General features: G+C 41.3%; 2 protein-coding genes across 8 annotated transcripts in view; one reads left to right on the plus strand and one right to left on the minus strand.

Moving 5' to 3' along the window:
• Zip (myosin heavy chain 10) overlaps positions 1-12542 on the plus strand; it is a 33750-nt gene extending 21208 nt beyond the window's left edge. Inside the window, exons 4-11 of one of the 7 annotated variants that reach the window (XR_013259763.1) lie at positions 2132-2155; positions 3009-3038; positions 4254-4346; positions 4536-4698; positions 4794-6130; positions 6212-9747; positions 9953-10139; positions 10722-12542. Coding sequence is in view for 5 of the 7 variants with exons in the window: in XM_077423811.1 (XP_077279937.1) it covers positions 2132-2155; positions 3009-3038; positions 4254-4346; positions 4536-4698; positions 4794-6130; positions 6212-9747; positions 10722-10848 (5310 nt within the window). In the remaining 2 variants the exon portion in view is untranslated. The remainder of the gene's footprint in view (positions 1-2131; positions 2156-3008; positions 3039-4253; positions 4347-4535; positions 4699-4793; positions 6131-6211; positions 9748-9952; positions 10140-10721) is intronic. The other 6 variants (XR_013259764.1, XM_077423814.1, XM_077423815.1 and 3 more) reach the window with 6 other exon arrangements.
• LOC143907219 (uncharacterized) lies at positions 11319-14523 on the minus strand. Its single transcript, XM_077423852.1, has 4 exons — positions 14150-14523; positions 13985-14083; positions 11864-12152; positions 11319-11610 (listed from the first exon to the last, which is right to left on the minus strand). The coding sequence occupies exons 1-4, from the start codon at positions 14255-14257 to the stop codon at positions 11414-11416; spliced, it is 693 nt and encodes a 230-aa protein (XP_077279978.1). The 5' UTR covers positions 14258-14523; the 3' UTR covers positions 11319-11413.
• Positions 14524-15173: the final 650 nt, after the last annotated feature.

The following is a 15173-nucleotide window of genomic DNA, read 5'->3' on the forward strand; positions in this document are numbered from 1 at the left end:
TATCACAATATTTTTCAAAGTGTGAGACTCATCGCTTTGTACAGGGTGGCGCGCATAAAACCGGCCCCAAACGCAAAATACAGTTACAAAAAACTGTCTGGGGCCGGTTTTATGTGCGCCAATCTGTATATTTTACCATGTACTGTTACTTACGAAATCGAGCCCTCAACGTCTTTAAAATGCCTGCGAGGGATTAAATTATTATTGTTTACGTTTAACACATGGTCGCCATTATTTCTGCTTAAATTTTTATCTGATTCACGGACGATAAAAATAACCATGTGACTTATAAAAATTTACAAAGGCGGTTACAAGACTTCGGAAGGCGAGGCCAGAATGTCAGGACAGAGCCTGAGAAATGAATGTTACCAGTCGAAGATTATATCTGCACGTTTCTCCCTTTTTCTTTATTCGCCGGTCTTCCGCCCGAATCTCGGCGTAATTTGTGATCCGGAAAAAAAAAACAGTTCCGTTTCGTGCATCTTTCTCGATTTATTAATAACGTTGCGCTTCGCGCGATGGTTCGGATTATAACTCTTCAAGTATCCCGGCGAAACGCGCGAGAACAAAGAAGCCACTGTACGCGAACCTGTACGGCAGAGGCTCTCAAACAATCTCGTGCTCTTTCTCTGTCTTACTCTTTAATAAATATCTAAAAGATTCTTGACTCACAACCCATCCATACGGCTCTCTAAAGAGAGAATGCCAATTCATTTCTTGGGGGGGGGGGAAAAATTCTTTGATAAGCATGACATAATATTAAAATTTCTTAATCGCGTGATATTTACAGCTTCATCTAAAAAAGTCATGATTGTAGACAAGTAAAAGACACCGTGTTAACAATCATCTGACAAAAAAGTAATACCTATGATATTCCAGGATCAGTCGTTCAATCATGAAATTTTAACGAGTTTCGCACGAGACGTCTGGCTTCCCCTCTCTGATATTAAATTAAATAAATTCTATAAATACTGTATATAAGAGTGCTAATTTATAATTTGGAATTTTACTTCTTTTACTTCTTTTTGTCTTTTTTAAGAGGAGACAAGGAGCGCGGTTGGAGTTAAATTAATATCGGAGGAAATCGGTCACTCTTATTCTAATTTAAAAATTGGAAAATTAATATACTTTAATAATAAATATATCTTTAATATCTTGCACCGATCACACACACACACACACACACACACACACACAAACCGACGAATCGCTCGTCTCGTTCAACTGGCAATTCTGCATGCACAAATCTCGAGAGGATTCGACCTTTTTCAGCGTATCAGATTTCTTCTTAATGTTCCTTATTCTTCACCGTCGATCGCACGGCGTTTGTACAACGCAAAAGTGTATGTGTAAAAAAAAAAGTCTGTAAAACGAGAACACTCGCCTTATACGGAACGACTGCATGCTATCGCATCGGCTGCATTATCGTCTTACTTTTGTTCACAGCCAGCACATTCCTGATCGTTTCGCATGCACAAGAGCAAATAAGCTCGCTTGTTTCGCCGACTCGCCACTACGGACACATTTCAAACCATTCCGATCGGGGCGTTACTTCCCGAGTATATAGGGTGTCCCGCAGCTGCCGGGTTATTTTTTTAACGTTCATTAATTCGTTGATGAGCTTGGAGTCAACGATTCCTTGACGAACATTTCGCGAGTCTGTCGCGTATGTCGCCTTTCGATATTAAATATTTCTTGATCGATTTTGAATTCATCAAGAACTTGAAAAGTTATAATGCGGCGTTATTATGTAGCCGATATCAAAATTAAATTACGTAATCTGATATCTGAGAAATTTATTTTCTAGTCCAAGTCTTTATTTTCAAGTCTTTGTATCTTAAAACCGAAATCAAAATCGAATCGAATCTAATTAAAAAAAAATAAAGAAAAGAGAAAGAATTGATTCCATTGTCTGTTAAGATTCGATTTCACTCGAGTGTGCGTTTATTCGCCGGTCGGTTTTGTCCTTCGTGTACTTACCTGCCATTCGGTACACGGACGTGAGGGAATCGCGCGGGCCAAGGCCAAGGACGAACGCGCGACTCGAAAGCACCACACCATGGTCGATTCTGATTCTAATGCTGAAAATTCTTTTATTTTCGGTGCTGACTTTTGGCGGCCGCCCACCTAGACTCCGAGCCCGGCATTAATCATAGTAAGTCAATGAAAAAAAAAAAAAAAAAAAAACAGAGGCCCGGCTCAGGCGGCTGACGACGCCTGCAGCGCGAGGCTTTATATTATTTTCCCCGCTTATCCACCCCCTTTATACTAACAGACTGTTTTGATGTTTTTTTTATTTATCTTCAATGACGCACGTGCCGAGAGAAAAGAAGAGATATTGGTATATATTAATTACCGCACAATAACGTCACACATTCACGTCTACAAAAAATATGACACTATTTTATTATATAAACATGCATAAAAATATATTGTACATATGTATATATATTTATTTATATGATCTACTTTTAGAGAGAGAGAGAGAAGAAGAGATTTAAACGTGGGGAGTTTGATAAGAAATTGTTGTCATATTGGATGTAAAAGAAAATGACATTTTGGAAAGAATTGCGTGATGAATGATTTGACGTTTAAATTTTTATTATTTCTCAGGAGAATAATATCAATATTACATTCGATTAAACTAATTTTTGTAATTTTTGTATATTACGATGCATTTTTATTATAATGCATCGATTTAAGTACTTTAATTATGTTAAGACATTTTTTATATATTCGTTTTGGTTTAACGGGATGGAAACGTGTCTCGCAGTTCTTTTGAAAGGTAATAGATGGATAAAAACACAAATTCTCTTAACGTAACATGTTAATGGGATAACGACCTCTCGGTACCTGCATGTGTTTCGCGCGTAGAGATATCATTGTGTCGTATTGCATTACCCTCCTGTGAGAAATTAATCGTCGCAAAACTGTCGGAACTATCGGTGTTCTCGTGGCTAACGAAAGCTTCCCCTTTACCTCTTTTTACCTGCTGCTTGCGGATCCAGGGATCTGGGAGTGTAACGGAAAAGTTTGCGGTAATTAACGTGAGAAAGGGAGAAAAAAAGTGGGAGAAAACGATATTAACACTGGTGTGGTGTCGTGATAAGTGTCTTGCCTTACAGCTTGCTTTTGTCGTCGTTTATTGCCGTTTATTTCTTTTTTTGTTTGTTTACCCTTGTGCCGCAGTTTAACAAGTCGCAAGTCTAATGCGCTTGTGTTAATCGTAATATGTTATTGTACATCGCTGAGCAAGGAAGCGTGAAAGATTTCGTTACCGCTTATGCTTATATAATTGATATAAAAATCTTCTATGTGTCACGAAACGACACGAATAATGTTCGGACGTTTGAAAGTAGAAAGATAAATGTTCTATATTTGTACAGTAGATAATTTCTTTTACTTTTATGCCATAACTGCTTCATGCATACTTTGATAAAGCTTAATTTGTTTTAGAAATCCTTCTAGAATGAAAATTTTCACGCTAGTCATGCTCCTTTAAGATAAATCGATCGAATTTGCGTTCTCGTGTTAAATAATCAACATCTCGAAATGACCAGTTAAGCTTCGTCCTTTTTTTTTTTTTTTTTTTACATTTTTACATACATCTTCGATATTTATAGATAGCGAGCATTATAATTGTTTATCGCCGTTACTTATATCTTTCTTATTAGCTGTTGTACATATTTAGCGTTATTGTATATAGTTGACGTTAAATCACCAACGTTCTTGTGTTTCATATTTCTGACGAAATATTTTGAGTAAAAATTATATCTTTTAACTTATCTGCTATTTTAACAGATATTTTTTAAAATAGATTATATTAGTGCCACAATTCAATATTTATTTTTGTATATTATCTATTAATAACATGATATTTAATATTATTTATTATTACTTAATATTATTAGTGGAATAATATCTCATATATTTATTAGATACATTTTATGTAGATAATGCTTTCAACAACTTAACATTGTTATTTATGTTTGTAAATAAACTTTATTGCTTATCGTAATAATTTTTTCTATGTATAAATATTTGAAAAATCAGAAAAGAACTCATAGAAATGAATTCGTTGGTGTCATTTGCTTCGCATCGAAAAGAACAACGAGTTCTTTTATATCATTGCATTATTTCTTAATGTACGCAATAAGCCATTTACTTTGCTCATTTGCGCTATTTTTATCAGTCTCGAAGAATGAATATTCTCGACAATGTATGTTATTAATTGTTGAAACTTTTTTTCATAGGGTGAGCTCGAGCAACAGCTTCTTCAGGCAAATCCAATTTTGGAAGCATTTGGTAATGCGAAGACCGTGAAGAATGATAATTCATCCCGTTTCGTAAGTTTAATAATTTTTAATTTTAATAATTCTATTTAAAAAAATTAATTTTAAATATGAAGCTAAAGTAATTGCATTAAAATACATATTGCTAATTTTGAGATGCAATGTGTTTTTTGTTTTAGCATGTTATTTCCCTATCCTATTGCAATTAATCGTGTTGTTTATATAATAATACGCATGTTGCAGGGTAAATTTATAAGAATAAATTTTGATGCATCCGGTTATATAGCCGGTGCAAACATCGAGACGTATCTTCTAGAGAAGTCGAGAGCCATTCGGCAAGCGAAAGATGAAAGGACCTTCCACATATTTTATCAGCTGTTGGCAGGCGCCTCAGTGGAACAAAAGAGTGAGTCAAGCGATACCTAAATACAAAGAATCTTCATACTTTTTAACTTATTGTGTTCAACTTTCGTAACTTGTGATTTTTGTCAATTTTTTCAGAGGAATTTATACTGGAAGATCCGAAGCACTATCCCTTCCTGTCGAATGGAGCTCTACCAGTTCCCGGTGTCGACGATTCCGCGGAATTCTTCTCCACGGTAAAGTCGATGCACATCATGGGCATGACCAACGAGGACTTCTCTTCTATCTTCCGTATCGTTTCCGCCGTGATGTTGTTTGGTTCGATGCAGTTCCGCCAGGAACGAAATTCTGATCAGGCGACGTTACCGGACAACACCGTGGCGCAGAAGATCTCGCATCTGTTGGGCCTAAGCGTGACCGAGATGACGAAAGCCTTCTTGAAGCCGCGCATCAAGGTCGGCCGTGATTTCGTTACGAAGGCACAGACGAAGGAACAAGTGGAATTCGCCGTGGAGGCGATCTCAAAGGCCTGCTACGAGAGGATGTTCCGTTGGCTAGTGAATAGAATCAACAGGTCCCTTGATAGAACGAAGCGACAGGGTGCCAGCTTCATCGGCATATTGGATATGGCCGGTTTTGAGATATTCGAGCTGAATTCCTTCGAGCAGCTGTGTATTAATTACACAAATGAGAAGCTGCAACAATTGTTCAATCATACGATGTTTATTTTGGAGCAGGAGGAATATCAGCGTGAGGGAATTGAATGGAAGTTCATAGACTTCGGGCTGGATCTGCAGCCAACGATCGATCTAATCGACAAACCGATGGGCATTATGGCGCTTCTAGATGAGGAGTGTTGGTTCCCTAAAGCCACAGACAAGACATTCGTGGAAAAATTGGTTGGCGCTCACAGTGTCCACCCGAAGTTCATGAAGACTGATTTCCGCGGTGTGGCCGATTTCGCGATCATCCATTATGCCGGCAAAGTGGACTACTCTGCCGCTAAGTGGTTGATGAAGAACATGGACCCGTTGAATGAGAACGTCGTCAGTCTTCTACAAGCCTCGCAGGATCCGTTTGTGTGTCATATCTGGAAAGACGCTGAGATCGTCGGTATGGCCCAGCAAGCGCTTACAGACACGCAGTTCGGTGCGAGGACGAGGAAAGGCATGTTCAGGACGGTTTCGCAACTGTATAAAGAACAGTTGGCCAAGCTGATGGTGACATTGCGCAATACGAATCCGAACTTCGTCAGATGTATTATTCCGAATCACGAGAAGAGAGCCGGCAAGATCGACGCTCCGCTTGTGCTAGATCAGCTGCGATGTAACGGCGTGTTGGAGGGTATCCGTATCTGCCGGCAAGGCTTTCCAAACAGAATTCCGTTCCAAGAATTCAGACAGCGCTACGAACTGCTTACTCCGAATGCTATCCCCAAAGGATTTATGGACGGGAAGAAGGCTTGCGAAAAGATGGTATGTATCTTTATATTTGCGCATTTCGATTATAATACGGACAATAAGAATGTATCGCTAAATAATAAACTTTTATTATAGATTCAAGCATTGGAGCTAGATCCGAATCTTTATCGTGTTGGACAATCGAAGATCTTTTTCCGCGCCGGAGTGTTGGCTCACTTGGAGGAGGAGAGGGACTACAAGATCACGGACATAATCGTCAATTTCCAGGCCTTTTGTCGCGGTTTCTTGGCCAGGCGTAATTATCAAAAACGTCTGCAGCAGCTTAACGCAATCCGTATCATTCAGAGAAACTGTGCGGCCTACCTGAAGTTGCGCAACTGGCAATGGTGGCGGTTGTACACCAAAGTGAAGCCTCTGCTGGAGGTTACCAAGCAAGAGGAGAAACTCACGCAGAAGGAAGATGAACTGAAGCAGGTTCGCGATAAGCTGGAGTTACAGCTGCACTCGGCTCAGGAATACGAGCGCAAATATCAACAGGCGATCGAAGAAAAGACTATGCTGGCTGAGCAATTGCAGGCGGAGGTCGAGCTTTGCGCGGAAGCCGAAGAAATGAGAGCCAGGTTGGCTGCGAGAAAGCAAGAGCTGGAGGAAATTTTGCACGATTTGGAAGCGCGTATTGAGGAGGAAGAAGAAAGAAGTGCCGCGTTGACCCAGGAGAAGAAGAAGTTACAGTTGAACATCAGTGATCTGGAAGAGCAACTAGAGGAGGAGGAAGCTGCTAGACAAAAACTGCAATTGGAAAAGGTCCAATGTGACGCAAAGATTAAGAAATTAGAGGAAGATCTCGCTCTTTCGGAAGATACCAATCAAAAATTACTGAAAGAGAAAAAGATTCTCGAGGAACGTGCCAATGATCTTTCACAAACTTTGGCCGAGGAAGAGGAGAAGGCAAAGCATTTGTCGAAATTGAAAGCTAAGCATGAAGCTACGATTGCCGATCTCGAGGAGAGGCTTCTCAGAGATCATCAGCAACGACAGGAGGTGGATAGATCCAAGAGGAAAGTTGAGACCGAGGTATCAGACTTGAAGGAGCAATTGGCCGAGAGGAAAACGCAAGTTGAGGAAATGCAGCTTCAACTTGGCAAACGCGAAGAAGAGCTCAATCAAGTCATGGCAAAAATGGATGAAGAAGGTGCCTCTAAAGCCCAGGCTCAAAAAGCGCTTAGAGAATTAGAATCACAATTAGCCGAACTTCAGGAAGATTTGGAAGCTGAAAAGGTGGCTAGGGGCAAAGCGGAGAAACAGAAGCGCGATTTGAATGAGGAACTCGAGGCGTTGAAGAACGAATTGCTCGATTCTCTAGATACTACCGCGGCTCAACAGGAGTTGAGAAGCAAACGAGAACAAGAACTCGCGACGTTGAAGAAGAATCTCGAAGAGGAAACATCGTTGCATGAAGCCACGCTCGCCGATATGCGTCACAAGCATACGCAAGAATTGACCGCTCTGAACGAACAGATGGACGCGTTGAAGAAAACGAAGGCGGTTCTAGAGAAGGCCAAAGGATCTCTAGAGGCCGAAAACGCCGATCTGGCTACAGAACTCAGATCGGTCAGCGCAAGCAGACAAGAGTCTGATCGTCGTCGTAAGCAAGCGGAGCAGCAATTGGTGGAAATAAACGCAAAATTGGCCGAGGTAGAACGAAATAAACAAGAATTAGCCGAGAAAGTGACGAAACTGCAACAAGAGGCGGAAAGTGTGATGCAGCAATTAGAAACCGCCGAACTGAAAGCGTCTGCGGCATTGAAGGCGTCGGCCACCTGCGAATCCCAGTTTACCGAGCTTCAACAGCAATTGGAAGAAGAAACTCGGCAAAAACTGGCCCTTAGCTCGAAGTTGCGCGCGTTAGAAAGTGAGAAAGAGAGCTTGCACGATCAACTTGAGGAGGAAGAGGAAGCGAAACGTGCCTTGGACAAGCAAGTGCTGAGTCTGAATGTACAATTGGCCGAAGCCAAGAAACGTGCCGACGATGAAGCAGAGGCGGCCGCCGCTCTCGAGGAGGCCAGGAAACGTTGCACGAAGGACATTGAAGGTCTCCAGCGACAAGTTGAGGAGTTGCAGGCAGCCAACGACAAGTTGGACAAATCGAAGAAGAAAATCCAGGCGGAACTGGAGGACAGTATCATCGAGCTGGAGGTGCAGCGAGCGAAGGTACTCGAGTTGGAAAAGAAGCAGAAGAACTTCGACAAAGTACTGGCCGAGGAGAAGGCCGTGTCCGAGCAGTATGCGGAACAACGGGACGCCGCGGAGAGAGAAGCGCGCGAAAAGGAGACAAGAGTGTTATCGTTGACTCGCGAATTGGACGAGCTTAATGAGAAAGTTGAGGAACTTGAACGGGGCCGTAGAGGCCTACAATCGGAACTGGACGAATTGGTTAACAACCAAGGTACCGCTGACAAGAATGTTCACGAGTTGGAGAAGGCAAAGCGTTCATTAGAGTCGCAGCTGCAAGAGCAGAAGTCGCAGGTAGAAGAATTGGAGGACGAGTTACAATTCACGGAAGATGCTAAGCTGCGCTTGGAAGTAAACATGCAGGCGTTACGAGCTCAGTTCGAGCGTGATCTCCAGACCAAGGAAGAACAGGCGGAAGAGAAACGTCGGGGATTAGTGAAGCAGCTTCGTGACCTCGAGGCGGAGCTTGAAGATGAGAGAAAACAGCGTGCCGCGGCCATCGCAGCACGTAAAAAAATGGAGGCGGATTACAAGGACATCGAACAACAGTTGGAGATGCATAACAAGGTGAAGGAAGACGCGCTCAAACAACTGAAGAAACTTCAAGCTCAAATCAAGGATTGCACTAGAGAGACGGAGGAAGCCAGAGCTGCTAGAGATGAACTGGCGGCTGCCTCGAAGGAAACCGAGAGAAAAGTTAAGAGCTTAGAAGCTGATGTGTTGCAATTGACCGAGGACTTTGCCAGCAGCGAACGCGCCAGAAGAACCGCCGAGAATGAGAGGGATGAGCTGCAAGAAGAGGTCAACAACAACGCCAACAAAGGCACTCTGATGTTAGATGAGAAACGTAGACTGGAGGCAAGAATTGCCACTCTGGAGGAAGAACTGGAAGAGGAGCAGTCGAATGCCGAGATCGTGAATGATCGCGCCAGAAAAAGCCAGATGATGTACGAGCAGTGTGCAACGGACTTGGCGACTGAGCGATCCACCACGCAAAAGTTGGAATCGCACAAGATGTTGTTGGAGAGACAGAACAAGGAGCTCAAGGCCAAATTGACCGAACTGGAAACCGCGCAACGTGCCAAGACCAAGGCTACGATACAGCAACTGGAATCGAAGATCAACAATCTCGATGAGCAACTCGAGACCGAAGCCAAGGAGAGATTCGCCCAGCAGAAGATCAATCGCAAGCTGGAGAAGAAATTGAAAGAACTAAGCCTACAGTTGGAGGATGAGAGACGAAACTCCGATCAGTATAAAGAACAGGCGGAGAAAGTCAATGCCAGAATGAAGGCGTTGAAGAGACAATTGGACGAAGCGGAGGAGGAGATCAGTAGGCATAAGACCATGAAGCGGAAAGCGCAGAGAGAGATGGACGACATGATAGAATCTCACGAAGAGCTCACGCGAGAATTGACGCATCTAAAGAATAAATTAAGGTAATTTCATCTTTATTCTCTCTCACATACACGTACATATAAATATGGAAGTGATAAAAATATCTTTTAAATATCAAAAGGTCTTGAAAATATTGAAAGGTATTGGGGGTAAAGAGTTTTAATTCGGAGGATATGAAATAACGAGAGGATACTATTCCTTTGGATGATTTACATATTACGTATTATTTTATGTTGCACTTTTTAGGCCATACGTATCTGTAACCTTAGGCGAACGTAATGAGGCAGTATTAAAGTAGTGTTTTATCTTTGAAGGAAGTGATCAACTTCTGACATGACATGTGTAGGTGTCAAGAGAGAAAAAACGATTGGTATCCTACCTGAGAGAGTTTTTTGCTAGGAAACAATCCCATTAGTGTCCCCAGTGTGCTACAGTGAGTTAAACGAGCTCTTTTGGTTAATTTGAAACCGCTAACCCTGAAAATAATAATGCCAACTTGGACTGCTACCTTGTGTGATAATGACATACTTCAATCCCCGGCATCCCCTTGTATGCAGTTGTTTGTGTGAATGTGTTTTTTTTTCTTTCTCCATTATGTTTTGATTATTTGATTTGCAGTACGCACTATCGGTCGATAGTTTGACAATGCAACTGTCTAGAAAATCGACTTCTCCGGTTTAATATAACAGTCTTCTCATTTAAAACTCCTTACTTACTATTTTATATATAGCCCTCACAAAGATTTAAATATAAATTTGTGTAGGTATAATCCGTTTCATTGATGATACATAGACAAATCTTTCACTTGTTTCACAGTATTATTATTTGTTATCTAATGTTGAGTACTTAAATATAAAATTAAACTTCAATAGGGGATTGTGTTTAATCCGAAAGAAGAGAAAAATATATTTAAACTACTGACCGATAGTGTATATATTTTTTTCGTATTATTTATGCACATATCTTTCAACAATGAGACACATCGCCTAATTAATGTAATCTGATTTGTTTAAAGGCGCGGTGGTCCTCCGATAAGTCTGAGCTCCACGAGGCTGAAACGCGGTTCCGTACAAACCGGCGGCTCGGGTGACGATTCGACGACGCAGGACGAGAGCATCGACGGCGAGGAGAATGCCAATTGAGTATCGGAGTCAGCCCAATGTGCTCTCGAACCTCTGTGAATTATGTACATACGTGCGTCGAGAGGGTGTTGGCTTTTTTTTTTGTTCGATTCGGCGCGTCACGCGGGCTAAACTGATGTCTCGTGTCGCGAGTACGAGACCAGCTCCACGATTAAAATCAAAAGTCGTTTCGACAATGTCCCATGGCGTTTCCGGCCTTAAGATTATCGCTCGTCTCGAGAGAATTCGATTAACCGATAAGGTGCCGACGATCCGAAAGAAAGAGCCAAGAGAGGCGAAGCAGCGAAAAAGATAACGAGAATAATCGAATAGAGGACTTTTGATACATTTTATATAGAATGAACGCAAACGTTGACCGCATTTTACATATATGTGTAAGGAAAGGAGGGTGTGAGAGAAAGAGAGCGAGAGAGAGAGAGAGAGAGAAAGAGAGAGAGAAAGGGTAAAATAAAATTTGGAAAAGGAAACTCTTAATCATGAATAAATTTATTGGAGACTTATTTAATGAAACTTAAATCGCGTAAAAATAAATCTCTCGTACGAAAAATTCGCGCGAGGGAGCATTTCATTTTGACGCAGTCCCCCGCTTGATTTCCTCGAGCTGTCGGGCCAATCCGAGACTGGCGAGATCCAACGGTGTCTTGCGCTCCCGGTTGGTGATCGCCAAGTCCGCGCCGTGCGCCGTCAGCAGTTTTGCTTCTTCCACGCGGTTCTCCTCGCAAGCGAGATGCAACGGCGTGTTACCATACGCGTCTCTCTGATCTGAGAAACGAGACAGCATGAAACGTAATGCGCGAAATTGCGTGTCGATGGGAGAGCGAGCGAACCTTTGTACTTCTCTAAGTTATAATCGAAAATATTTATATATAGATATATATATATATATATAGATTATATTTGATATTTTATATATTATTATACTGTAATAAGAGAGCTGCATTTCAATAACCCACACACACAGAGAGAGAGAGAGAGAGAGCGAGACCAGCGAGACACACACAGACACTCCGCTTACCGATGTTCAATTTCTTCCCGCACTCCATGAGGAGCTCGACGATGCCGGTGTTGCCCTTCGAGGCGGATCTGTGAAGAGGCGTGGCACCCCGTTTGTCCACGATGTTCACGTCCGCATCCTTCTCGAGCAACGCCACGCAGATGGACTTCCAGTTCTTAGACGCGGCGTACTGCAACGCCGAGTGACCGTCGACCGTCGTCGCGTTCACGTTCGCGCCTTCGGTCAGCAGCGTGTTAACGACCTTCTCGCGGCCGGCGGACGCCGCCAGGATCAGCGGAGTCATGTTTGTCTGCATGATTTAGACGCGCGATTTAACGTTTGATTTCGTACGAGGATTTAGCCGACGCAACGAACGGGATGAAAGTCTCGCGGTGATTATGCGACGTGCGTTACGCATGTGTGTGTGTGTGTGTGTGCGTGCGTGCGTGCGTGTGTGTGTGAGAAAGAGAGGGAGAGAAAGAGAACAGGATATAAAAACAAATGTAACGTAACGTGCGATGCATTTTGGACGCATTTTCGCTTTATACTTATTTTCTTATAAGTTTTTTTTTCTTATAAATGATCTTTGGAAAAATTATAATATAATTATACGTCCTCAAGCGTTGTATATTATTAAGATCTCCATCTTGCTCTCGATAGGCTTCTCGGAACGAGGGATGGAATAGCTCGATGGAATAATGTAAGATTCCGCTTGATATCATGTTAAAGTTAACTCAAGCTATTATTCGTTAGATTTTTTTCAAATTATGATCTAAAGGACGTTTTAAGTAAGTAGGTCTACGATTCATTGAAATTCAACTGTACCGCTGACTGCTACTAACAATAGATAACGTATTTTGAAGTATTTTTATAAAGACCGAGATATTTTTCAGGAAAAAGGAATGTACATGATTGTACTATTTATTTGTGTTACCGTGTAGAATCTCGTTTGAAGCTACGAGAGCTTAACGGCCAGTGCGTAGCATGCAAGAATTATAATTTTCTTGAAAGGATAGATGATATTTTGAGATACAAAAATAAAGCTGACCTGAACATAAGCGCGTTTCGCGTAATACTCACACATAATCCCGGAGAATTTTAAAAATGCCTCAGAAACAGATTTAAAAATAATGAATCTTTAAGTATAACTATGAATTGTAATTAGACAATAATACGGCTCGGCAACGGTTTCAACAATCGTGGATCGATATAATTTCAGACGATAACAGCATTTTTAATTAATAGTATGGTAAAGAGATACTGTTGTAACGCATTTAATACATCCGAAAAGTTAATATACATTGTAGCAACTTTTTTTAGGAGAATATATGTAAGAATTCACCATCTTGTTTAAGTCATCTCGTTTAAATTTTCGTGCGATCCATAAAATTTCATCGAAATTTCAACGAATTTTTGCATCTTTAATCTTAAAATTTACGCCGAAAATTAATTTATTAGAAATCCAGCATGTGTATGTTGCGTTCGTCGCGTCGCTCTGAATTCGGAATTGTCGCATACGAAATTACCGCGTCGCGATTACGTCTTGAAACGGGCATGTTTTTTGAGATATAAAAAAAAAAATGAAGGAAAGAAATAAAATTTCGAGAAAACTCAATTAAAACGAGGAAAAATCTGTTCCGACTGGCGAGAGATTCGGTCGCGGGCGCGCGATCGTACCGTCGAGATTTCACTGCGCGCAACGGCTCATTTATGACGCGCGTAAAATGCAATTGGATAATTTACTTTATGCATATGATTATACAAATTTTTGTCTGGATCAACCCTAATATTCCCGTAAACACGCGCTCGTTTGCAGCAACCGATTAGAGATTTTTCCGAAATTTTAAAAGGCAAGCTATAAATTTGTTAAACATTATATTGACCCCGTAGATGAGGGCTTTGATCAGTTTCTTTACTCGTCTGTTATAATGCTATCGCTATTATGCGCAATATTATACACATTTGTAATTAAATTCTTTCCATCTTAACTCAATCTCTTTCCTATATCCAATTTCATATACCCATGTCGTTTCAAGTGCAAAAAGTGTAACGTAGTGCTGCTACGAAGAGCACATCTCCCGTTTGTTTACATCACGCTGATCACGCTACTAATTGGCATTGCGATGCGTGGCGATTTCTTACGTCGTCGTTGGGATCCACCGGTACGTCGAGAGACAGCAAATGCCTGACCAGGTCGTCGTGGCCGCCCAGCGCCGCCCAGTGTATCAACATTCGGCCGTTCTACAAAGAGAGAATGCGCGATATAACCTCAAAACAGACGAGCACGAAAGCAGCGCGGATACTAACGCTGTCCGTTTGCGTCTTTAGCCTCTCGTTCTCGCTCAGCAGGATCTTCACTGCCGCGGTTCTGCCGCGATACGCCAGATCGTACGCCGTCGGCTCTTGCTGCAACATTTTCGCGGCTCTCGAGGTTTCACTGATAAGATCGACGCGATCTTGACGCTCCGGGACGTTGTTGCGCGTTGTTTTGAACGCGCGCGCAGGAATCAGGAATTGCTCGACGCTATTTTGTCACCAATCTCGACTTGTCACGATTCTTTTAGTCACAACGCATCACACATCACAATTACGCGCGTGATAACGAAGTTCGTACATCGATGGGACGAACATGAAAGTGCACAATGCACATCACAACACCTCAGTAAATGCTCACGCATCATGGCTGGTCAGCTGGTGCTGGTGTGTTGACAAGAGAATCATGGACATATGTATATATGTACATACATATATGTATTCCTATTTATATATTTATATGGAGAGAATTCGCAATGAAGTTTTCGAGATAGCAATAAAATATTTGAAACTATCGATAACTTTATGCTGATATTTTTACATACAAAATAAAAAAATCATGATTTTATTTATTAGGAAATATCGGTTGTTAGTTGATATTTCACGAGACAAAATGGACAGCATAAACAATTTATTGTTATTTAGTTATTGTAAAAATAATTATTATCCTCCAAATTATCTTTTAGTTAAAACTTATTGAATTGTTTAGGATTTATTTGACAACTTAATAACCATCAATGCGAAAGACGACATAAGGAGAGATGCGTTAAGTTCTGGGGTGATTTTTACAGCTCCTAGCAGCGAGAAAATGAGATCGGTCACAGCAGATTCCTTTATTGATCGAGAATCCCTTATAATATATTTTTTAAATAAATTGAACAGATCTATACATATACACAATGATTTAGTACTAATAAAACTGTCAACAATGTTCAATATAAGTATAATTATTAACAGTGACTTCTAATTGAGGTAAAAAACATTCCAGGTGATCATTCATGCAAGATAATAACGTGAT

Source organism: Temnothorax americanus, unplaced genomic scaffold (genome assembly GCF_048541705.1).
Source record: "Temnothorax americanus isolate GAGA-0224 unplaced genomic scaffold, ASM4854170v1 Scaffold8, whole genome shotgun sequence".
NCBI lineage: Eukaryota > Metazoa > Arthropoda > Insecta > Hymenoptera > Formicidae > Temnothorax > Temnothorax americanus.